This window comes from Geotrypetes seraphini, chromosome 1, assembly GCF_902459505.1.
Source record: "Geotrypetes seraphini chromosome 1, aGeoSer1.1, whole genome shotgun sequence".
In the NCBI taxonomy this organism is placed as follows: Eukaryota; Metazoa; Chordata; class Amphibia; order Gymnophiona; family Dermophiidae; genus Geotrypetes; species Geotrypetes seraphini.
Window position 1 is genome coordinate 374,355,707 of NC_047084.1, and position 25,692 is coordinate 374,381,398.

Genomic DNA, 25,692 nt, shown 5'->3' on the forward strand with positions numbered 1-25,692 from the left:
AGCGTCCCTCATCGAATATTATTGAACAAGCTGAAATCGATAGGATTAGGAGACACTCTAACTACATGGGTTGGGGATTGGCTGAGCGGTAGACTTCAGAAGGTGGTGGTGAGCGGTACCCCATCCGAAGCATCGGACATGATCAGTGGAGTGCCGCAGGGCTCGGTCCTGGGCCCGATTCTATTTAACTTATTCATAAGAGATATGACGCAAGGACTTAGAGGAAGGGTATCACTGTTTGCCGAAGACGCCAAACTTTGCAACATAGTAGGCAAAAGCTTATTACCTGATAATATGACACACGACCTACTGTTGCTGGAACAATGGTCAACTACTTGGCAGCTAAGCTTCAATGCTAAAAAATGCAAGATAATGCACCTGGGTAAGAGAAACCCGCGTAGAACTTATGTACTAAATGGTGAGACCTTGGTTAGGACCACGGCGGAACGCGACCTAGGGGTGATCATTAGTGAGGACATGAAGGTTGCCAATCAAGTGGAGAAGGCTTCCTCCAGGGCAAGACAAATGATGGGGTGTATCCGCAGAGGTTTCATCAGCAGGAGACCTGAAGTTATGATGCCATTGTACAGAACCATGGTGAGGCCTCACTTGGAGTACTGTGTTCAGTTTTGGAGACCACCCTACCGAAAGGACGTGCTGAGGATCGAGTCTGTTCAGCGAACGGCCACCAGGATGGTCTTGGGGCTCAAGGATCTCACGTATGAAGAAAGATTTAAAAAATTGCGGCTGTACTCACTTGAGGAAAGAAGAGAACGGGGAGATATGATTGAAACATATAAGTACATCACGGGATGCATCGAGTCAGAAGATGATATCTTCTGGCTCATGGGACCCTCGACCACCAGAGGGCATCCGCTGAAGATCAGGGGAGGGAAGTTTCATGGCGACTCCAGGAAGTACTTCTTCACCAAAAGAGTAGTGGATCATTGGAACAGACTCCCACTCCAGGTGATAAAGGCCAGCAGCGTGACGGATTTTAAGAGAAAATGGGATACTCACGTGGGATCTTTAAGGGAGTAAATTCAGGGGAGGGGATACTTGGAATGGGCAGACTTGGTGGGCTATAGCCCTTTTCTGCTGCTTTTTTCTATGTTTCTAATGCAAAAACAAAGTTTTTTTAAAAAATAAATAAATAAATAAAACAGAAGACCAATAGTTAGGGTCAGTATGAGCCTGAAAAACAGGCAATTATTTTAAAAACTTATTGCCCATTACATCTGCCAGTTCTGTGCGGTGTACAATTAAACATACACAGTAATGCACTAAATTACATTACAAGACATAATAAAATAAACATAGATTGCATTTAAATTTAATCGATAAAAAAATTCTTAAACAGTCCTTTTTGAATGTAGCTAAGTTGCAAATCCCCAGAAAGCGATTTCCCCAGAAAACGATTTAACTTCCATTGGCAAAGCAATCCATAAATGCCTTGGATTGAGAACATTGATTTATCAGGAGTTCAAGTTTACAGGATTTTATTTCCAGTAACATTTTATAATATAATCATACAATAAAATAAATTATACAAATAAATACCCTGAAAAAAAACAAGGTCTTCAAAAGTGATTTAAACTTTATAAATGATTGCTCAGCTCGGATAAAAGGTGGAAGATTATTCCAAAATAGCGGAGAAATGAAAAAAATATGATGAGGAGCACATAGCTTCTTAATGGGCCATTCTAGGAGAAGAAAGAACAAGTCTGTTGGAATCAAGTGAACGTTAAACGCGAGTATAAGGTACAGTAACAGAGGCTAAATAAGATAGCTTGCAATTCAAAAGAAAAAGTGATAAATCAAAAACTCCTCCTAAATAATGAAATGAATTGACAAGTAAGTAGATTCCAAATAAATTTATACCAGTCTTAGGTTGAGACATTAGTCCAGTAATCCAACAGTCATTTTTGCTGGGTTGAGTATCATCCCATGAGTTCTAAGCCAAATTGAGCTCGCATCAGTACATCGTTGCAATGGTAATAAGTCTATATTAAATGGAGAAACTGCAAATGTCAACAAAATATAATCTTATCATTTTATCCAAACAGTACTCAATTTTTATATATAAATGTTCTTGTAAAGATCACCAAACTCTCACCAAGATATATACCAAGCTCAGTACATATCTCAAACTTCTCACCTCCAATATACAGTATAATCACCAGCTCTTCAGAAGTACCACCTGGGCTCAAATGTTTTCACTGTCCTAGGCTTTATGTACTACTTCACCTCCAAAATTTTTACTTTTAAATTTTAACAACCCTTGTAGCATATTTCAAGGGTACTTAGCTTTTAGGGCAGAAAACTGCTGAATAGGTAAGTTTTGAGTAAACACGACCCTTAATTATCCCCTCACCCCACACAACACCTCCCCCACCCCTGCTCCTCTCCTCCTTCACTAGACCTTCCTTTTTTCCTACTCTCTACATCCTTTGTCTAGTTCGATCAAAGCTGCAATTTCTGATAAATTGTTGTAAATCTACCCTTTATTGCAGACTGTTGTAATTTGTTGTAAATCTGCTTGTCAATGCAGGTCATTTGCTAATTGATGTAAACCGCCTAGAACTCGCTGGGCATGGCGGTATATAAGAATAAAGTTATTATTATTATTTAATTGTGATTTTCTTTTCAGGGAAATAGGAGCCTGTAGGATTCAAAACGAAAATCTTATGCCTTCAGCTGATCAATTTTATTTGTAGAAGCATTTGAAGACAAAATAGATTGTTTTAGATTTTCAGATTTAGCTAACAATTTTGCATAAAATATTTTCTTTCCCAATTTTATTTCCTTAGCATAAAAGTTTGTCAATTCTTTATAAAAATATAAAGATTCTGATGTGTTCCACCAGGAACGTTCAAGCCTTGCGCATCTGGGAATGTAAAAGAAATAAACCTGAATGATACTAAGGGTTTTTACATTTAGTTTTAATTATAGATTCAATATGAGGAGAAGCTGATGGGGTCAAATGAACGGTTAAGGTAGAATTCAAAGATAAAACCAAAGTTAATAGATCCAAATATTTAAACCTCAATTTCTTAGGAAAAACACCGTTTGACCATTTTTGGAAAAGGTAAGAAGACACTGATACTCAAGTGAAGCCCTAACAAAATAATGATCAGTCCAAGGTAGTGAAGTTGTCTCAATGTTTGAGATTTTAAAAGTTGAAGTATTAGAAATTAAAATTAGATAAAGGGTATGGCCCGCTGAATGCGTTGGTTTAGTTACAATTTGCTGAAGTCGGGCCCAATCCGGGCAGGTTCGTTGAATTCTCGAAGCCCCAATTTGCAGATGGGGGCGATCGGAGGAACTGCCTGCATGCCGGATCGCTCGATACCTAGCCCAGTGCATGTGCAGACCATCTGTAGATGGTCTGTGCATGCGCTGGACCTCTGGGCCCAGCAGAGATTTTTCTTTTTTTTTTTTTTTTTAACTTTTGGAACCCATGGTTTTAACCCGCTTAGGGCCTGTGGGTTAAAACCACGGGCCTGCACTGTGGGGAAGGGTGGGAGAGTCGTGGCAGGCAGGCAATTGGAGCAGGTAGGCGATCCAGGGCAGCGGGAGAGTTGAGACTGCAGGAGGCGATCGAGGCTGACAGGAAGAGTTCGGGGCTGACAGAGCAGAGAGCAGGGCAGTCGGAAAGGGCTTGAGCGACTGGTCCTCAGCAGTCGCTTATTTGTGATCGGCCAGCCCAGTTGGTGTTGCAGGGTTTTGGTTTGTGAATCGCGTCCCTGCCTACTTTGCATGCCGTTGCCCTCATTTGCATGTGCGGATCAGAGGATGGTCAGCAGAAAGGTAAGTGAATTGGCCAGAGGGAAATTTGCTCGTAAAGGGGTTGCAAACCGATTGGTTTGCTTTATGAATCTAGCCCTTTTCTTTCTCCAGAGACAAGCAGGGGATATGCAAGCACACTTGTTGGCAAGTCTGACCTCAGTCCCGGGAAAGATGATGGAGGCACTGATTAAGGACAGCATCTGTGAATATATCGAAAACAATGTGCAGCTAAAACCGAGTCAGCATGGCTTCTGCAAGGGTAGGTCTTGCCTCACAAACTTATTGTACTTCTTTGAAGGGGTGAACAGCCAGGTGGATAAAGGGGAATCTATAGATATCATTTACCTCGACTTCCAAAAAGCCTTCTACAAGGTACCACATGAGAGACTGCTCAAAAAGATATGGAACCACGGGGTGCAAGGGGAGGTCCACCGATGGATCAAAAACTGGCTGGCAAACAGGAAACAGAGGGTTGGCGTAAAGGGCCACTACTCGGACTGGAAAGGGGTCACGAGCGGAGTTCCACAGGGGTTGGTGCTGGGACCACTCCTGTTCAATATCTACATAAACGACCTAGAAGCGGGAACCAAGTGTGAGGTCATAAAATTTGCAGATGACACCAAACTATACAGCAGGGCTCAAACGAGGGAAGACTGCGAAGATCTCCAAAAGGATCTAACGCAGCTGGAAAAGTGGGCCGAAAAATGGCAAATGAGCTTCAACGTAGGGAAATGCAAGGTCATGCACGTGGGGAAAAAGAACCCGATGTTCACTTACAAAATGGGGGGAACACCACTAGGGGTCAGTAACCTGGAGAGAGACCTGGGAGTGATGGTAGACGCAACACTGAAGGCATCGGCGCAGTGCGCCACGGCCTCAAGGAAAGCTAACAGAATGTTGGGTATCATTAAGAAGGGTATCACGACCAGGACGAGGGAAGTCATCATGCCGCTGTATCGTGCAATGGTGCGGCCGCATCTGGAGTACTGTGTCCAGTACTGGTCGCCGCACCTCAAGAAGGACATGGCGGTACTAGAGGGAGTACAGAGAAGAGCGACTAAACTGATAAAGGGAATGGAAAATCTCCCATATACCGACAGATTAAAGCAGCTAGGACTTTTCTCCCTGGAAAAGCGGAGACTTAGAGGAGACATGATAGAAACCTTCAAGATCCTGAAAGGCATAGAAAAAGTAGACAGGGACAGATTTTTCAAATTAAGGGGCACCACAAGTACAAGGGGGCACTCGGAGAAACTGAAAGGGGACAGGTTTAGAACAAACGCTAGGAAGTTCTTCTTCACTCAGAGGGTGGTGGATACATGGAACGCGCTTCCAGAGGCTGTGGTAGACAGGAACACATTAAATGGTTTCAAAGAAGGTTTGGATAGATTCCTAGAAGAAAAAGGGATTGAAGGGTATAGATAGATATATACCACTGCTCAGGCAATGGGCTTGATGGGCCACCGCGGGAGCGGACCGCTGAGCAGGATGGACCTCTGGTCTGCCTCAGCGGAGGCAACTTCTTATGTTCTTAAGTCCCAAGCTGAAAAGCATATGGGAGGTGGAAACAAGTCTATAATGAAATTAGGTTGAAAAAACAAACAAAATACAAATATCTTGAGCTAAGCAGTAGCGCTTGGTGAAAGTATGTACAGAAGACCTGGTAGCTGCTTTACAAATATCCTGGATAGGGATGGACTTCAAGTTTGCTACTGAAGTTGCTGTAGCTCACAGTCTATGTGCCCCAATTGAGCCAGGGGGCTGTATATGAGCTCTTGTGTAACAAAAATAGATGCAATGTGTAATCCATTAGGATATGGTTCTTTTTGTCGCTGGTTGGCCACAGGTAGCTGGGTCATAGGAAATGAATATTTGACTTGATTTGCAGAGATGAGAAGTTGCCTTGAGGTAAAAAAAATAAGTGCTCTTCTGCAATCTAAGGAATGAAGGCGTTCCTCTGCCTCAGAGTGCAGAGGTAGAAAAAATGATGGTAAAGTGATTGTCTGGTTAAGGTGGAAATCTGAAACCACTTTGTGAAGAAATTTAAGGCGAGTTCATAACTGCACCTTATATGGAAAAAATTGTAAGTAAGGAAAATAGGTGACTAAGGCTTGAAGCTCACTAACTCTTCTAGCCGATGTAAGCGCTATAAGAAAAGCTGTTCTCCAGGAAAGGAAAATGAGATGCAGATCCTAGTGGTTGAAAAGGATCCTTCGTAAATTGTACTGACTACGTTGAGGTCCCAGAATGGAGTAGGATCTCTGAGCGAGGTCTAAGATTAGGAAGACCTCTCATAAAATTAGAAACTGGTTTACTCTGCACCCACATGTGGTACGATGAGATAGCCAACAAATAAAGTATGACAGAATTAGTTTTTAAGTCCTGAATCAGACAAATGCAAAAGATAGATGAAAATATGGTCCAGTGGACAGTGAAGAGGTTCTTTACCTTGAGCATGTGCCTATAACAAAAAAATGCTTCCATTTGGCTTGATATGATTTTCCTTGTGGAAGGATGTCTTGCTGCAAGTAGAACTGTCTTCACTGATTGAGAGAGAGGAAGGTTGGTTAGGAGAGAACTCTCAATTTCCAGGCCGTGAGACAGACTACGGTGCAGTAATTGGCCGTCGTATTGAGAAAGAAGAGAAGAATTGTCACCCCCTAGGGGGAATCGGAGAAGCAATCAGCAGCAGTGGATACCAAATTGGCTGGGCCACTTGGGTACAATGAGAATGAGCTGTGCCTTGACCGTGATAACTTTCTGAAGCACCCTAGAAATGAGAGAAAATGGCAGAAAAGCATAACATAAGAATTGCTGCTGCTGGGTCAGACCAGTGGTCCATCGTGTCCAGCAGTCCGCTCACGTAGTGGCCCTCTGTTCAAAGACCATCACCCTAACCGAGAATAGCCTTACCTGCAGACGTTCTGGTTCAGCAGGAACTTGTCTAACTTTGTCTTGAATCCCTGGAGTATGTTTTCCCCTATGACAGACTCCGGAAGAGCGTTCCAATTTTCTACCACTCTCAGGGTGAAGAACTTCCTTACGTTCGTATGGAATCTATCCCCTTTCAATTTTAGAGAGTGCCCTCTCGTTTTCCCTACCTTGGAGAGGCTGAACAACCTGTCCTTATCTACTAAGTCTATTCCCTTCAGTACCTTGAATGTTTCGATCATGTCCCCTCTCAATTTCCTCTGTTCGAGAAGATTGTGTTCCCATGGAATGGAAAAAGCATCCCTTGCCAGTGCTTGTGGAGCTGGGCATAGAGAGCAAAGAGGTGGTATTGTGCATTGATTTGAAAAGCAAATAGATCCACCTGGGGATTCCCCCATTGCTGGAAAATGTATGTTAGGACAGCAGGATTTAAAGTCCACTCGTGAGGGTCTAGTTTCCTGCTGAGGGAGTCTGCCAAGATATTGTGTTCCCCTGGAATATAAACTGCCTGAAGATCTACTTGAAGTGACGGAGTAGTTCAAAGATGGTAGGATTCCCTGAAGAGCATGAGGGATCCTGAGCCCCCCCCCCCCCCCCCCGCTTGTTTATATAAAACATGGTCACTTGATTGTCCGTCTGAATGAGAATGTTTCTTCTAGCAATCCACAGACGGAAGTATTGAAGAGCATAGACTGAGCGGAGCTCAAAATGATTGTTATGTAGGGACTGTTTGTTGCCACTGACCCCGAGTCTTGAGGTTGTTGAGATGTGCCCCCCAGCCTTGATTGGAAGCATCGGTGGTTATAATAAGGTAAGGTGGTGGAAGCAGGAACAGATATTCTGCCTGCAGGAAGGTGGAATAAATCCACCACAGGAGAGAATCCTTTACATTTGAAGGCAGAGGAATCAGCTTTGACAGTGAGTGGAGATGTAGATTCCAGTGCAACTTCAGGTGCCACTGTAATGGTCATATGTGGAGCCTGGTATGTGGTGCCAATGAAAGTGAGGATGCCATGTGGCCTAATAGGCGCAAGATCATCCGAGCAGGTATGAAAGCTGATTGTCTCACTTGACTTACTAATAAATGTCTTTCCTGAGTAAGACAGGACCTTGCAGAGCTTGTCTAAGAATGCTCCAATGAACGCGAGGGTACAAATTGGAGTTAGCATGGACTTCTGGAAGTTGATGAAGCCCAGGGCTTGCAAGGTGTGCACTGTGGTTTGAATGGTGAGAAGGAGACGGTCCTTGGAATGGGCCACTAATAGCCCATCGTCGAGGTTAAGGAAAGACTATATGATGCTGTTTTCTCAAAAGTGCCGCAACTACCACCAGACACTTTGTAAACACCCAGGGAGCTGACGATAGGCAAAAGGCAAAATCTTGTATTGAAAATGTCTGTTGAGGAATTGGAAACGTAAGAAGTGCCAGTGGGAAGGATGAATGGGGATATGTGTATGCATCCTTGAGGTCTAGGGTGGCTAACCAATCGTACTGCTTGAGAAGGGGAAGAATCGCAGGAAGAAATAGCATTCTCAATTTTTCTCTATTTAGGCAAGCATTGAGAGGTTTGAGGTAGAGGATTGGCCCGAGTCCTTGTGTCTTTTCTTGGGGGATGAGAAAAACCGAGTAAAAAACCCTGATTGATCTGCAGAGGTGATACTTCTATGGCACTGTTCTGCAGTTAAAAAAAAAAAAAAAAAAAGTTGCCCCAAGGAGCTCACCCAACTTGCTCCTTGGGCATGCTCCTTCAGTATGCACCTGTGGTGCAAAATGCTGCTAGTGATGGACAATCAGGGAGAGTTCTTCCTGATCAGCTTACTTGTCTGAAAATCAGCAGGAGAGCAATCAAAGAGAGCGCAGCAAAATCGAGGTAAGAAACTAAGAGAGAAAAACAGGCACAGTAATTACAGCAAGCACTTCAACTGCACCAAATTGAAAGTATAAGTAACCAAGTCCTGAACAGGCATAATATGCTCATTTCTAGCCAAATTGACAATTAGCCTTGCAGCTGCATTCTGAGACAGCTACAAGGCATGTAAGGTATATTTTGGTAAACCAAGGTACAATGAATTGCAATAGTCAAAAATAGGAGGTATTATTGCAACTGTTAACAGAGGAAAAAAAATTATTGATAAAATAATCTTAGGGATTGTATGTAGAATCCAAGATGGCAGTGGTTTGGTAACTGCGCTCCAGATCGAGCTTGACAGTAAAATAGAAACATTATCTCTATACTCGATATGCCACACTCCAAGCGTAAAGGAAATGTTCAAGTTCTCCCCTTGGTGGCCAGAACATCTTCGCCTGTTCAACACTTTATTCTGGAGTTTGCAGTGGCCTTGGGGTCCTTTGGAGTGGCTAGATAGGAGTCTGCTGCTGTCGGTGAGAGGAGACACCAAAGAGCTTGACCTGGAAAACAACTTTTCCACTTCCTGGAGTTGTTCCACCACCGAGTCCTGCTTTGTTTACAGTGGTGCAGGGCAAGTCCCGTGAAGATATTCTTGTGGGGATAACCCTGTATTAAGGGGCACTTGCCGCGAGGAATGTGAAAGCAGAGAGAGCTGGAAACTGCAGCTATAGCCTACTTCCAGCCAGAGAAACCTACGGTGGTGACATTGGAGAGTATATGGATGGCTCTCCAGAACCTGAACACAATAGTTGCCAAGTCTTCCCAGGATACTTCTCAACTTGTGTGTACTGTTGCAGCTTTAGACAAAAAAAAAATGGCAGAAATAAAAGAAGATTTTGCCACTGACTTAAAGTTAGTCAAGGACAATGTGAAAAGCCTTCAAGACTCAGTTTCTCACACCATAAAGGATAAGATCTCTCTTAACAGAAAGATAGAACAATTAGAGAACTTTAATTGTAGACTGAATATGCGTCTGCTGAATTTTCCTAAATCTATAGTAATGACTCTTTTGGATTTAATCAAAAAATACCTGATTGAAATTTCCTTCTGAATCTGTTCCGCCCATCAACAAAATTTATTTGCTTTCTAAGAAAGATTTAAGAGTAAATCCAGAGTCGGAACAAATTAATATAAACGCTCAGGAAAATTTAAACGCTATGGATTTGCTTGAAACAAGTTTATCCAAAACATCTGAAAGAACCACTTTACTAGTATAACTTGTATTTGAGCAAGATGTCAATGCTATTTTTCGATTGTATTTCCATAATTCACAAGCATTGCTTTTTGGTTTATTAAAAAAAAAAAAGTGGATATTTCCGGATGTCACCCAGCAAACACAAGAATGAAGAAAATTATTTCTGGCCATGAGAACTGAGGCACAGACTTTAGGTGCCTCATTTCTCTTGGCTTATCCTTGTAAGTGTGTGATTAAATACCTAAGAGTAAAATATGTTTTTTATTCACCTGAGCAACTGAAAACATTCCTGGATTTGAAGAAACTGGCGACTTGAAATGTTCAGTTGAATTTAGAACTGCTGTTATGAAAAATTAGGACCCTAAGCCGTTAGGCCTTTTATTATTTTGATTCTAAATTGGTTCTCTTCCCTTTTCTAGGACCTGCCCTCCAACTATTATTGTGGTCGAAGGAAGATATTAATTAATATTGAATTAGTAGGAGACTTCTTTTACTCTAGATTTTCCTTCTGTGCAAGAGTCAAAAAAAAAAAAAAAAAAAGATAAAATATCTTGAGCCTTCTTAAAACTCTGAAATGGAAAAGACTAGAGATAGGAGAGATTAGGGCAGTACCCCGAGGTTGAGCGATTCCTACTGCAGCTCCTTGTGCCTGGGCAAATTACTTAACACTTCACTGCCTCATGTAAAACACTTTGATTGTGTAAACCACACAGAAAAACAATATATTAAGTCCCATCCTTTTTTTACTGCCTCTACCTAGCGCAGTATCTCCCAAACTTATTTTCACTGCATCACATTAAACTCAGGACCGCATCTAGAGGGCTTCTGAGCATGCATAGATGTCAACCGATGACATCACACATGTGCATGACATCATGTTGACTTCTGTGCATGCTCAGAGGCCCTCCTGATGCAGCCCTGAGCACGGGGACCTTCTAGAACCCACACAAATTGCCAGGTTTTGGAAATCCCTCCATCGCCGGGGGAGGGGTGCAGAGAGGAGGAGAGGCACCGGCAGTGACAGGCTCTTCTCACCACAGCTCACTATTGTGCTGTAGCACACAGTTTGCGATTCACTGACCTAGGGCTAAAGGACATAGTAGAATCAAGAAGTACACCGAGACATCTACATTGATCAAGTATGGGAAGAAGAATATTAACACTTAATTTCAGAAGGAAACACTGTCAATCTGTCAGATCAACTCAAAACGTAAAATTTGAGTTTACAAAAAAATGTTATTTTACTATTACTATTAATTTTATGGTGCTACCAGACGCATACAGCGCTATACATTAAACACTTAACGGTCCCTTCTTGAAAGAGATTACAAAGACACAGGAAAGAGATGAACCTACGCATATTGTTCAGGTAAGTCAACAAATAACCACTACTCAGCGAGGGGAGCAGACAGATGGATGGAATGGACTTTGGAGGAAAAGTAACATAACATAGTAACATAGCAGATGACGGCAGATAAACACCTGAATGATCCATCTAGTCTACCAACCTGGATTCAATTTAAAAAATTTTTAAATTTTTTTCTTCTTAGTTATTTCTGGGCAAGAATCCAAAGCTCTACCCAGTACTGTGCTTGGGTTCCAACTGCCGAAATCTCCATCAAAACCTACTCCAGCCCATCTACACCCTCCCAGCCATTGAAGCCCTCTCCAGCCCATCCTCCCCCAAAAGGCCATATACAGACCGTGCAAGACTGCCCAGTACTGGCCTTAGTTCAATATTTAATATTATTTTCTGATTCTAGATCCTCTGTGTTCATCCCACGCTTCTTTAAACTTCGTCACCATTTTCTTCTCCACCACCTCTCTTGGGAGCGCATTCCAGGCATCCACCACCCTCTCCGTAAAGTAGAATTTCCTGACATTGCTCTTGAATCTACCACCCCTCAACCTCAAATTATGTTCTCTGGTTTTAACATTTTCCTTTCTCTGGAAAAGATTTTGTTCTACGTTAATACCTTTCAAGTATTTGAACGTCTGAATCATAACCCCACCGTCCCTCCTTTCCTCTAGGGTATACATATTCAGGGCTTCCAGTCTCTCCTCAAATGTCTTCTGGCGCAAGCCTCCTATCATTTTCGTCGCCCTCCTCTGGACCACTTCAAGTCTTATGTCCTTCGCCAGATACGGTCTCCAAAACTGAACACAATACTCCAAGAGGAGACTCACCAATGACCTGTACAGGGGCATCAAAACCTTCTTCCTTCTACTGGCTACACCTCTCTTTATACTGTCCAGCATCCTTCTTGCAGTAGCCACCGCCTTGTCACACTGTTTTTTCGCCTTTAGATCTTTGGACACTATCACCTCAAGGTCCCTCTCCCCATCCGTGCATATTAGCTTCTCACCTCCCAGCATATATGGTTCCTTCCGATTATTAATCCCCAAATGTATTACTCTGCATTTCTTTGCATTGAATTTTAGTTGCCAGGCATTAGACCATTCCTCTAGCTTTTGCAGATCCTTTTTCATATTTTCCACTCCCGTTCCAGCCCATGCTCCAAGTGTTAACTTCATACATAAAGGGTTGGGCATTCTGATAGCTCTCAAAAACTGACTGCTTAAAAGCACAGACCATAAGTCAAATCAGAGGTAGACAGGTCTGAAGAGTGCTCCAGACAAAGGGAACAGAAACACACAAGTGGACAACTATTGCAGATTTAGTGGTGTATGAGAAGATACAAATGTATACCCTAGGTATAGCCTTCTTATAAATGATTTGGAAATATCCTCTGTGCTGGTATGAGACTGTGGTCATAGATCATATAAATGTGCAGCTGCGGATAAAAATGAATGTTAACCTTACTGTATTAAGTGTATGACATTTCCAGGTACTTACATGGTGCCCCTGTATATAAGATTGAAAAAACATTGATTCCTATAGTAGCAGCATAAAACAATGGTAGTGCACGGAGACCATTCGGCACAGGATCTGCCTGCAAACAAGATTTAAAAAAAAATAAATTAATATTGTTTATTGTAGAGATTAAACGAAAAACAGTTAATATTAATTTATTTATATGCTGCCATACCAGGAAGTTAGGCCTAAATTCACTAACAATAGTGACTCAATCGCTGTTGGACAACTCTCTGGCCAATTTTCCAACAGTGATTGATTCACTACTAAGTTTGAATGCAAATGATCTGCCCAGAGGTGTAAATCATTTGCATTCAATCTCCCCGACTCAATCATTCAGTGAGCGATTTAGTTGGGGCAGAGCCCTGACAGTAGTGACAGGAGAAGCTTTTTTTTTTCATTCTTTTTTTTTTTTAAATGGCACTGATATTTTGCATGTATTACACAAGCAAAATATCTGCCCATAAAAAAAAAAGGAGGGGAACCCCCCCAAAAAACAACAAAAAACCCAACTCCCCACTGTTCCCGATGGCCCCCAGACAAACACGCCCCCCTTCCCCCACACACAAACGTGGCAGCAGTGCCCCCCCCCAAAAAAAAAGCAGGGGCCGGCCTGGGGAGTGGGCATTCCTACTGCTGTTTGTGTTTTTTTGTTTTTTCCCCCCTTTGGGGAGTGGGAGTCAAGCCCGATAGCAGGAGGGAGTGGGCATACCTCCTGCCTTTTTCAGGGGGGGGGGGCACGTTTGTCAGGGAGCCATTGGCAGCAGTGGGGTTTTTCTTTTTTTTTTAATGGGTAGATATTTTGCTTGTGTAATACACAAAAAATCTGTGCCATTAAAAAAAAAAAATGGGGGGAAACCCCCCGGCAGACCTGTCTAACAGTTAGACAGGTTTGCAAGCAGTCGGGTTTTAGGATAGCAAAACCCGATTCAAAATAGCCAAGCAATTGTTAGTGAATCAATCACTTGGCTATTTTGCATGGGGTTTTACTAATTTGCATAGGTGGATTCGATGGGATCGGAGATTGATCGGACAGCAGTTTAGTGAATCGGGTCGGGGAACAGGAATGATCGCAAAACCAGTAAAACTAGTTTGGAATCATCCTTATAGGATCAGTAAGTTTAGTGAATTTAGGCCTTAATGAGTAAAGATTGATGCACATTAACATTCCCCTCACAAAAACAGAATAATGCAACACAAGTTCTTGTGACCAATTACCTTATTCAAGATGAAGAATCGAATCAAAACAAATAATGCACCAGACATCAAACCAGATAACAGTGGAGAAATAAACCAAGAGGCAACTGAAGGAAAAAGAAAAAAAAAAAAAAATGCCCATTACAATTTTCTTCAAAAGTGACAGGTCATTTGCACAAAGACAGTACATATTTTTAATTTAAGATACAGATCATATGGACTGCATACTTAACCCTACAAATACTTCCTATGTCTATAAATTCTTATTGCTCAGACCAGAATCTGTACACCTAAATAATTTAATCATCAAGCCTTTGACCAAATATAAATCTTTTCAAAGTGTATTCACCTGTAGCAGATGTTCTCCGAGAATAGCAGGATGAATATCCACACTGATAGGCTGAGTCCTGCGCAGGAACCACCCCAGCAACTTTGATGTCTTTTGAGGGTGGCATACCCACTGCTGTTAAGTGGGACCAAGCCAGTCTAATACAATTGCTGACATAATACAACTTCAAGGGAAAGTGGGCAGGGCAGGATAGATATTTATCCTTCAGTCCTCAGAACACTAGCTACGGGTGAATAATACTGCTTTTCCAAGGGCAAGTAGGATGAATATTGCCACATTTACAGAATTCCTAGCTACCAGAAATGAAGAGGAAAGAAAAGGTTTGCAACAAAAAAGGCTTAAAAATTGGGAGCATATTTTTGCTGGATAGCCTGGAACAGAAACAAAAAGGCTTTGACCTCATTCTGGAATTTATCTGGACAAGGAACACTTAAGTAGAAATTAAGCAGGTAACATTCCCCAATCTTTTGGCTCCTTACCCACCTTTTTTCATTTGTTTTGGAATTGTATTTAATCCAATTTTTTTATCCCCCCCTCTCAATTGCATTTTTACGTCAATTGTTTTTAATGTTCTGTTTGTTGGATTTTTTATTTTTTCCACTTAATTTTTGTAAATCGCATTGGATTTGGATATTGCGATCATATCAAATATTTTAAATAAACTTGAAACTAAATCCCAGATAATTCTGAAGTCTCCCCATTGTAGAAGGCAGTTGCGAGGAGGCAGTCCCGAGGGCTGCGCTCCTGCCACAAAGATTCCCACTGGACCACCAGGTACCTCATTAGGCCCAGGGAAGGGGAGTATATCATGGGGTTGGGAGGGAGATTAGAGGGTCAGGGTCTAGAGAGGGAACAGGAAGGAGGTATGAGAGGTGCAGAGACCTACAAGGGGTTGGAAGGAAAAGAAGCTACACCTTGCAGCTCTTTGTATATTTCGGAAGGGAAGGGAAAGGAGAGGTGCTGCACAATGCTTGCCGCAAACCCGGAAGAAGGGAGAAAAAGGAAAAATCTTGAAGGAGGGATGAGTGGTGAGAGGGAGAAATTGACATGGAGTGGAGGGCAAGATGGTACATGGAGCACCCTGGGGTTGTGGGTTCAAATCCACAAAGGAAACAAAATCCCAAAAATTGGAGCATAGAATGTTATGAAAGGGTGGTTGAGAATCTCAGAAACCAGCTTGGGCAAATGAAATAAAATTTCTCAGACAAGACTTACAAGTTCCACTATTGCATCATTGATTCTCAAAACCTCCCCCAACCTAAAATTGACTGTTTATTACTTTTCTTCTAATGCTTCCTTATTTGTTAAAAATTATTTCACCCAGCAAAGAAATTTAAGAACTTATCTTAGTTAGATGCCAAATTCATAGCCCACCAGGACTAGTTTTGCCCTTTTTCAGGCTCTCTCAAGGGTTCCATAATAACACTGCATTTCTAGCAACTTTTCTTCTGGTGAAAACATGACTGCTGGTGATCCCCCAGGATAGGGTTGGGAACTACTGCTTTGGAGAAGTGTTCCAGTGCCGGTCTGCAGAAATTTGCTGCCGGTCCACAGGGCCAGCACGTCCATTGAGTCCAAGACAGCTTTTTTCAGCCGCCGGTCCCCTGTGCGATCAACGCGGCATCTTCGGGCCGGCTCCCCGAGTGCTGCAGTGCACAAAGCCATGGGAAAAGGCCCCTACGCGTGGCCTGCACCTGAACCAGAAGCCTTCTCTCTGATGTCGCAACGTCAGAGGGAAGGCTTTCAGATGAAGCGTGGGACGCACGCGAGGAGCCGCTGCCCACAGCTTTGTGCAATGCAGTACTCAGGGAGCTGGCCCGAAGACGCTAGGGTGATCACATAGTGGACCGGCCCCAAAGATAACACCGGGGGACAGGCCAGAAGGCAAGGCACATGGAGGGAGAGAGATAACAGTAGGGGAAATGCTTTATTTTTTTAATTTAGTGATTGATTTGTCTGTTCAGGAAGAAATGCATTTTTTTTTCCTTTGAGGTTGTACTGCTTGCAGTCTTGCATCTTAGGGTTTGTTTATAAATATTAGTACTTTTAGTTTTAGGTCCTGCATTTGCATGGGGTTATCTGTTTTCTGGTAGGAATGAATGTTAAAAAGCATACAGTGTGCTTTGTGTATTTTAATTTTGTGCTTAACCATTATGTGTTAATACAATTATATTGTGTGTATATATGAAAAATGAACGGAAAAATGGTGTTACAATTAGTACTATTATGGGGCGGGGTCTGGGGCGGAGACTGAGTGGAGATAGGCACGACTTAGCCCAGTGTTCTTCAATTGCCGGTCCGCGGACCGGTGCCAGTCCACAAAATAATTATTTTATTTCTGCTGGTCCATAGGTGTCAAAAGGTTGAAGAACACTGCTTTAAAGCATTCCATATGGCCCGTAGCTCTAGGAAGCTGATCTGGTACGGTCTATTGAGTAGAGCACTGACCTTGGATGTGGAGTACATCTATATCAGTGGTTTCAAACTCGCAGCCCACCAGGTACTATTTTGCAGCCCGCAATCTGTACTAGTGCTGCCTACTCTTTGCAAAGTCCTCTGGCTTCCCCTGACCTCCCGCTCTTACCTTCAGATAATTACCACAGGCTGCAGAGAGGATTGCCAGTGCTGTAGCAATCCTTGGAGGCTGCCATCGTCCTCAGCTGATCATTCCCTCTGCCACGAACCTGCCCCTGACGAACACTACAGCACTGGCAATCCTCTCTGCAAGCTACGGTAATTAGCTGAAACTAAGACTGGGAGGCCAGGGGGAAGCTGGAGGATGCTACAAAGAAGGGGGGGGAACATGCAGGCCTTTGGGAGGAGGGAAGATTTATGAACTATGGAAAAATTATGTTCTTACCTGTAAAATTTTCTTTCCTTTAAACGCAGCAGATGAATCCAGAGACCAATGGGATAGCAGACATCTACCAGCAGGCGGAGATAGAGAAACTGATTAACAGGTAGCCCTATTGGCTGGCGCTCCTCCTGTATCTCCAGTATAGCTCCTTGCCCAAGCATCCGTAACCATCAATAGGCATAGCATGTAAAAAACTTCTTTCCCATAACAAATCTCAAAAGGCAATAATACAGAATACAACCATCAATAATAAAACTTCAAAAGTTGGAAAAGAAAAAACCGACAGACAATATCTAGAAAGGGTGGGGCTCTGGATTCATCTGCTGTGTCTAAAGGAAAGAAAATTAACAGGTAAGAACATAATTTTTCCTTCCTTAGCAACAGCAGCAGATGAATCCAGAGATCAATGGGATGTAGCAAAGCAATCTTCAATCTGGGTGGGAAGCAAACGCCGCCGGCTAGCCGCGTTTAGCCACGGGTAACCCGCCGAAACGGGGAACAAGAAGCTATATTGCACTGATGGGCTACATATTACTACAGCAGGAAAAAGAAACCTTGCAGAGAAATTTAGACAATATTTTTCTAGGCATTTAAACTAGAAGGTGGGGGTGGTGTATGTACGAAGGACAATTATAGAGACCACCCCCGGCAAAAGAAAAGATGTGATAGTAGTAAAGGCTGCAACATAAGCAATATCAGCAACTCATTTCTTAGTATTGCAATGGAAAGTGAAACAATACAAAAATCCATACGAAAAAGGAGATTATCGCTGAAAAATAGCTGGAAAGCGATGACCACAAATGCTCGCAGTCTAAGCAACAAAGTTCATGATCTGCAAGCCCTGATATTAGAGGCAGATCTAGATATTGTTGCTATCACAGAGACATGGTTCAGTGAATCACATGAATGGGATGCAAACATACCGGGATATAATCTTTTTAGGAAGGACAGAGATGGTCATAAAGGTGGAGGAGTAGCTCTCTATGTAAAGATCAATATCCAAGCGACCGAAATGCAAGGGACCTGGGGAGAGGAAGAAGCGATATGGATTGCTCTGAAAAGAGAAGATGGAACTTCTATCTACGTGGGTGTAGTCTACAGACCTCCAACCCAATTGCAGCAAATTTATAAGGATCTGATTGTGGATATCCAAAAGTTTGGAAGGAAAGAGGAGGTTCTGCTGTTGGGAGATTTCAACCTGCCGGATGTGGACTGGAATGTTCCGTCTGCGGAATCGGAAAGAAGTAGGGAGATTGTGGATGCCTTTCAAGAGGCTCTGCTCAGACAAATGGTGACGGAACCCACAAGGGAAAAAGCGATATTGGATCTGGTCCTCACAAATGGAGAGAGTATCTCTAATGTTCAAGTGGGTGCTCACCTGGGTAGTAGCGATCAAACGGTTTGGTTTGATATAACGGCTAAAGTGGAGAGCGGCCGCACGATACTTAAAGTCCTAGATTTCAAACGTACGGACTTTAATGCAATGGGAAAGTACCTGAAGAAAGAGCTGTTAGGATGGGAGGACATAAGAGAAGTGGAAAGACAGTGGACTAAGCTGAAAGGAGCGATAAAAATGGCTACGGACCTTTATGTGAAGAAAATCAATAAAAACAAGAGAAAAAGGAAGCCGATATGGTTCTCCAACCTAGTGGCTGAGAAAATAAAGGCAAAAGAGTTGGCGTTCATGAAATATAAAAAAACCCAAGAGGAGAGCAGAAAGGACTACAGGGTGAAACTGAAAGAAGCCAAGAGAGAGATACGTTTGGCGAAGGCACAGGCGGAAGAACAAATGGCTAAAAATGTAAAAAAAGGAGATAAAATTTTTTTCAGATATATTAGTGAAAGGAGGAAGATAAAAAATGGAATTGCTAGGCTAAAAGATGCTGGGAACAAATATGTGGAGAGTGATGAGGAGGAGAAAGCAAATGTGCTAAACAAATACTTCTGTTCTGTGTTCACAGAAGAAAATCCTGGAGAAGGACCGAGATTGTCTGGCAAAGTTACACGAGAAAATGGAGTAGATTCTGCGCCGTTCACGGAGGAGGGTGTTTATGAGCAACTTGAAAAACTGAAGGTGGATAAAGCGATGGGACCAGACGGGATCCATCCCAGGATACTAAGGGAGCTCAGAGAGGTTCTGGCGAGTCCTATTAAAGACTTGTTCAACAAATCTCTGGAGACGGGAGTGATTCCTGGGGATTGGAGGAGAGCGGATGTGGTCCCTATTCATAAAAGTGGTCACAGGGATGAAGCAGGAAACTACAGGCCGGTGAGCCTCACTTCAGTTGTTGGAAAAATAATGGAAGTGTTGCTGAAAGAAAGGATAGTGTATTTCCTTGAATCTAATGGGTTACAGGATCCGAGGCAACATGGCTTTACAAAAGGTAAATCGTGCCAAACGAACCTGATTGAATTTTTTGATTGGGTGACCAGAGAGCTGGATCGAGGACATATGCTAGATGTAATTTACTTGGATTTCAGCAAAGCCTTTGATACAGTTCCTCATAGGAGGCTGTTGAACAAACTTGAAGGATTGAAGTTAGGACCCAAAGTGGTGAACTGGGTCAGAAACTGGCTGTCGGACAGACGCCAGAGGGTGGTGGTTAATGGAAGTCGCTCGAAGGAAGGAAAGGTGACTAGTGGAGTCCCTCAGGGTTCGGTGCTGGGGCCAATCCTGTTCAATATGTATGTAAGTGACATTGCTGAAGGGTTAGAAGGAAAAGTGTGCCTTTTTGCAGATGATACCAAGATTTGTAACAGAGTAGACACCGAAGAGGGAGTGGAGAATATGAAAAAGGATCTGCAAAAGTTAGAGGAATGGTCTAATGCCTGGCAACTAAAATTCAATGCAAAGAAATGCAGAGTAATGCATTTGGGGATTAATAATAGGAAGGAACCGTATATGCTGGGAGGAGAGAAGCTGATATGCACGGACGGGGAGAGGGACCTTGGGGTGATAGTGTCCGAAGATCTAAAGGCGAAAAAACAGTGTGACAAGGAAGTGGCTGCTGCCAGAAGGATTCTGGGCTGTATAAAGAGAGGCGTAGTCAGTAGAAGGAAGAAGGTGTTGATGCCCCTGTACAGGTCATTGGTGAGGCCCCACTTGGAGTATTGTGTTCAGTTTTGGAGACCGTATCTGGCGAAAGACGTAAGAAGACTTGAGGCGGTCCAGAGGAGGGCGACGAAAATGATAGGAGGCTTGCGCCAGAAGACGTATGAGGAGAGACTGGAAGCCCTAAATATGTATACCCTAGAGGAAAGGAGAGACAGGGGAGATATGATTCAGACGTTCAAATACTTAAAGGGTATTAACGTAGAACAAAATCTTTTCCAGAGAAAGGAAAATGGTAAAACCAGAGGACATAATTTGAGGTTGAGGGGTGGTAGATTCAGGGGCAATGTTAGGAAATTCTACTTTACGGAGAGGGTGGTGGATGCCTGGAATGCGCTCCCGAGAGAGGTGGTGGAGAGTAAAACTGTGACTGAGTTCAAAGAAGCGTGGGATGAACACAGAAGATTTAGAATCAGAAAATAATATTAAAGATTGAACTAGGCCAGTTACTGGGCAGACTTGTATGGTCTGTGTCTGTGTATGGCCCTTTGGTGGAGGATGGGCAGGGGAGGGCTTCAATGGCTGGGAGGGTGTAGATGGGCTGGAGTAAGTCTTAACAAAGATTTTGGCAGTTGGAACCCAAGCATAGTACCGGGTAAAGCTTTGGATTCTCGCCCAGAAATAGCTAAGAAGAAAAAAAATTTAAATTGAATCAGGTTGGGCAGACTGGATGGACCATTCGGGTCTTTATCTGCTGTCATCTACTATGTGGCCTCTGCGGGACGGGGACAAGGCCATTCACCACCCCGTGGAGCGGTGAATGGACTTGTCCCCGCAGTGAGGCAATCAAGATTGCGCGGTCCCCGACATCTCCCTCCCTCCACCTCACCTTTGAACTGAAGAGCAACCGCCGGTTGAATTTCTGCCGGTCCGCGCAAAGAAAAAAAACAAAAAAAAAACTCTTCTTTTCTCCTGCTCTTATCGCCATGCTGCAGCTACTAAAGCCGACAGGAAGTCTTTCTGACGTTGGAGAGGACGTTCAGGGCCAGCCAATCGCTGCCTGGCTGGCCCAGAACGTCCTCTCCGACTTCAAAATTGAGTCGGAAAGAAGATTTCCGGCTTTAGCAGCTGCAGCATGGCGGTAAGAGAAGAGGAAAAGAAGGGAGGCTTTTTTTTTTTTTTTTTAGCGGCAGGGAGGCAGCAGGCTGGCTTTGGCTAGGGAGGGAGAAAGGTAGACAGGCACAGGCAGGCAGGCAGGCTTCGGGGGTGGGGTGGGACAAAGTGTGGAAGGCACTGGGGGCACTAAAGACATGGGAAGAAGGCACTGGGGGCACTAAAGACAGGAAGGGGCACTAAGGACATGGGAAGGAGGCACCAGGGGCACTAAAGACATGGGAAGGAGGCACCAGGGGCACTAAGGACATAGGAAGGAAAGAGGGAGGGAATAGAAAGGGACAATTCTTGGGCCTGAGTGCAGAAAGAAAGAAATGAAAGAAAGGATATACAGACAGAAGGAAACGCAACCAGAGGCTCATGAAATCAATCACCAGACAGCAAAGGTAGGAAAAATGATTTTATTTTCAATTTAGTGATCAAAATGTGTCAGTTTTGAGAATTTATATCTGCTGTCTATATTTTGCACTATATTTGTTTATTTTTCTATAGTTACTGAGGTGACTGAGCTTGCGGAGATGGGGTGGAAACAGGGTTTTAAAATTTTAGTCCTAGTAGTTTGCCGGTCCACAAAATAATTATTTTTTTTCTGCTGGTCCAAGGGTGTAAAAAGGTTGAAAAACACTGATGAGTATGCCGGCTTTCTTTTTCGCCCAGCCGCATGCGTTCAAAACGCCGCGCTCGCGTTGATCAATCTTCTCCTCTCTTGCAACTTCCTGTTTCCGGTTGCATCAGAGGAGAATATTGAACAAATGAGCACCCGCACATGCGGCTGGGCGAAAAAGAAAGCCGGCATACTCTACATCTAAGGTGAGATGGAGGGAGGGAGATGGCGGAACACTGCAGTCGGTCGGGTGTCTGCTGTTTTTGTATCACTGCCTGCCTGCGCTCACGTTCCAGATCTTCCTGCATTTTTAGTGTGCACAATTGACCTGATTCGAGCTATAGGTGAACATGGGGGACACGTCATTGAAAGGGAGGACAAGTTAATTGATTTATTTTATGTTCTGTTTTTACTACAGGGCAGAGGCACTGAAACAGATTCTCAGTGCAGTAGTAGTAGTGGCAGAACTCTCTTCTGTCTTCATGGTGTTTCGCAGTACTGAGGCTTATATGGATGCTGCGGGGACGGTGACGGGGCGGTGAATGGGATGGCAGTGGCGGTGACGGGGCGGTGAATGGGATGGCGGTGACGGGGCGGTGAAGGGAACGGCGGTTGCGGGGTGGTGCAGAGGATGGTGGGCCGGGGACGGTGCAGTGACGGGGACAGATTTTTTCCCCGTGTCATTCTCTAAATCAAAGCACGTCTCCCCATTTCTCCTCCCAGGAAGAAGGAAAGAAAAGTGAGTGTCATAAAAGAAAGGATGACACCTCCTTAGAAAGAAATTGTGGTACTGTCCGAACTGACACTCCAGATTTTGTAAATCAGAAATAGGAATCTCCGCCAAACAAGGCCTGCAACTCAGAAAACCGCCGAGCTGAAGCCATGGCCACAAGAAACCCCATGTTCAACGGCACAGCCTCTTAAGAGTCTCAAAAGACAAGGATGAAATGAGGCCTTCGGTAAACTGCGAAGAAGTACCTTAAGCCTGTACTCCGGACAGGGCTTTCTAAGAAGTGTACATTTAGGAACTGAACTATATGAAGCTGAAAAGTAATCGAAGAGCAATATACCTAGCCCTTGTAACAAGCTAAGAATGGCACTTGAAGCTGAAGGGAATTGAATGCTAAGCCCTTGGTAATACACTTGTGCCAAAAAAGAACTCTGGAAGGGTGCAAATGTTGAGAAGTACCCAAAAAAGGAAAAACCTCCAAAAGGAAGCAGAAGCCACAGGTGAAGACATCTGTATCACCTGGATAAGAGAAGAAACAACCTGCTTCGCATAACCCTTACACGTCAGCCATGACTTTTCAAAAGCTAGGTCGCAATACCAAAGTAGTATGAATATCCTTTTTTTTTTTCGGACCCTAGGTGAGCAAATCCAGAGATACCCCAGGAAACTCAACAGTCCGGCTGTCGAAAGACTCATCAGATCCGCATAGCAAGGATGGCGCAGCCAATCCAGAGATTCTACAAATAATGTGCGTTGAAAGTGAGCTAGAGATGGCAAATCCAAGCCATCATCAGCCAGGGGAAAACACTGAAAAAAGAGAAACCAGAGGCAAGAAAGAAGCCACACTGCTACCCCCCCCCCCCCCCCCGACTCCCACTCCCTGTGCCCGCCAAAGAAGCTAGGAAGCTTAGAATTTTGAGACGAGGCCATGAGGTCTAGTTCCAGGAGATCTCACTTCCATAAAAAGAGCTGAAACGCCCGAGCCAAAATTCTCAATATCCAGGATGTAGAAGATTTCACTAGTACTAACCTTTACACTTTCTAGAGCGTACACAGCGCTGTACACTGTAACATACAATAAATGGGCCATGCACAGATTTCAGAGAGAAGTCTATCCAAACTCTTTTCCTGACCCATAAAATGATCTGCCAACAGAAGAGGAAGATGAGTCCACCCATTGAAATAGAACCACAACTTTACCCACCAACTGAGTACTTCACCTACTGCCCAGGCTGTGGAGAAATACCCCCATCATAATACTGACTGAAAAGACCTTCAGCGTCATTCCGGAAGAATGGTCTGAAGCTCCAGAAACGGTAGCCTGACCATGCTCCAGAGTAGAAGAATGAACAAGTACTGAGTCGCCTCTAAGACTAGACTCCTGGAGCTGAGGATGGAAGGCACCGAGCCCCCCAACCCGACAGCCCGGGATTATTGGAGGCCATGAGCTAGTCCAGCAAAGACCGAGGCATGCCTTTGAAAAAGAGAAATCTCACCGATCCACCAAATCATACAGAGTGATGCTTGAGGAGCCTACCAAATAATTGGAGCCCTGAGATACCGGGAACCACCAGAACAAAAGCGACTGCTGTAGCGTTATAATGGGAAAGGAAGCTGAAGTTCCCAGTGAAGTCAGCAATATGGATCCTAGAACCTGTACAGAATCCCATACTCTTGGTCATGGTGACCGAAGAAGAATGCAAACCTGAGACTGTGACCCATCACCCTAGTCTCTGGGAAGAAACATATTTCTCTCCTATATGAATAAAAACATCTCCCCGATATACCTATAAATAGTACAGGAGAAAAGAGCGCTGTGCAAATTTGAAGATTCACATCCAAAGAACTGAGGAAAAGAAACCACCCTTTTCATGTCAGTCAAATGGCCCGACTGGAAGACATCCGAATCAAGCAGTCAGTCAAGAAGAAATTAGGTGAATCACCTGGTAGCGCCAAAAAGGTACGACTGCCCACATTTTCTAAAATGTTCGTGAAGCCTTGGGTAGGCGAAATGGCATGTGCCAAAACCAAAAGCGCTGCTCCAAGAGAGGCAAGCAAACCTAGTGCAGATTCGGAGTCCATAGTGAAAATGCAAATATTCTCCCAGTTTTTCTGCAGAAATGTGTAACCCTCAGAAACTAATTCAGCAGAATGGGATCCAGCCTGCCCAATGCTCCTGTCTTGGGCACCATGCAGTAAGTGGAGCAACGTCCCTTAGTTCCTGAAGAAGTACAAGAACTGCCCTGAGACCAGTAACACTTAAAAGGGAAACACAAAACAGAGACTCCAAGAACGAACCGGAAACCTGAGGAGGATGCAAAGTTGCAAGCATCCTGAAAAATGTTCACAGCCCCCTGACCTGACATTATAGCATCTTCTCCCTCATGAGAAAGCCTGAAGATCCCCTCAGAATGAAGTGCAGAAGGTCAGGGAACGTCAGGATAAGAACTGTAGGATCTGTAAGAAGAAAGAATTCTCCTAGGAAAAATCAAGTTTCGCAATGTAAATAAATAGGAGTATACTGGAACCATGAAAACAGTACTAACTCCATGCAACTTGAGCGAAATACGTATGTCCTTTAAAGTGAATACGTACTAGATGCAATCAAGACGCTGCATCTACCGCCCTGTGGAAAACAGCATCCTAACAAGTATCAGACAAAGCTCACATTGCTAATGAGAGCTTCAGGGATGAGGCTAACTGCCACAGAGCGCGCTCCTCAGCGGATTTGACAGAATAGGCAACTGGCTCCTGGTTAGAATGAGCTGCACAGCTCTTCCTGTCTGGTCGGGGGATCCGTCTAGCATGTGCCATGAGAAGATGGCGACAGGAGAAACCAACGTGATAAGCATGGAAATCTGAAGTCCAGGCTCTCTCAGAAATAGAGAAAAAGAGAAAGAGTCCTGGCCGCAGGAAGATGCGAAGTGTCATTATGCCCATAGAGACAGCCTGAACTTGGAAACTGTTAGTACTACCTTTAGGCATATATATCCTATGCCACTACTAGACACATGCAGCGCAGCACAGCACA

General features: G+C 43.7%; 1 protein-coding gene across 3 annotated transcripts in view; it reads right to left on the reverse strand.

Moving 5' to 3' along the window:
- The window catches only part of SLC20A2 (solute carrier family 20 member 2), a 229,955-nt gene that overhangs the window by 132,548 nt on the left and 71,715 nt on the right, over window positions 1-25,692 (reverse strand). For all 3 annotated transcript variants that reach the window (XM_033915532.1, XM_033915517.1, XM_033915526.1), the window contains exons 4-5: window positions 13,918-14,003; window positions 12,682-12,778 (exon numbers count right to left, since the gene is read on the reverse strand). In XM_033915532.1, the coding sequence (XP_033771423.1) occupies window positions 12,682-12,778; window positions 13,918-14,003 (183 nt within the window). The remainder of the gene's footprint in view (window positions 1-12,681; window positions 12,779-13,917; window positions 14,004-25,692) is intronic.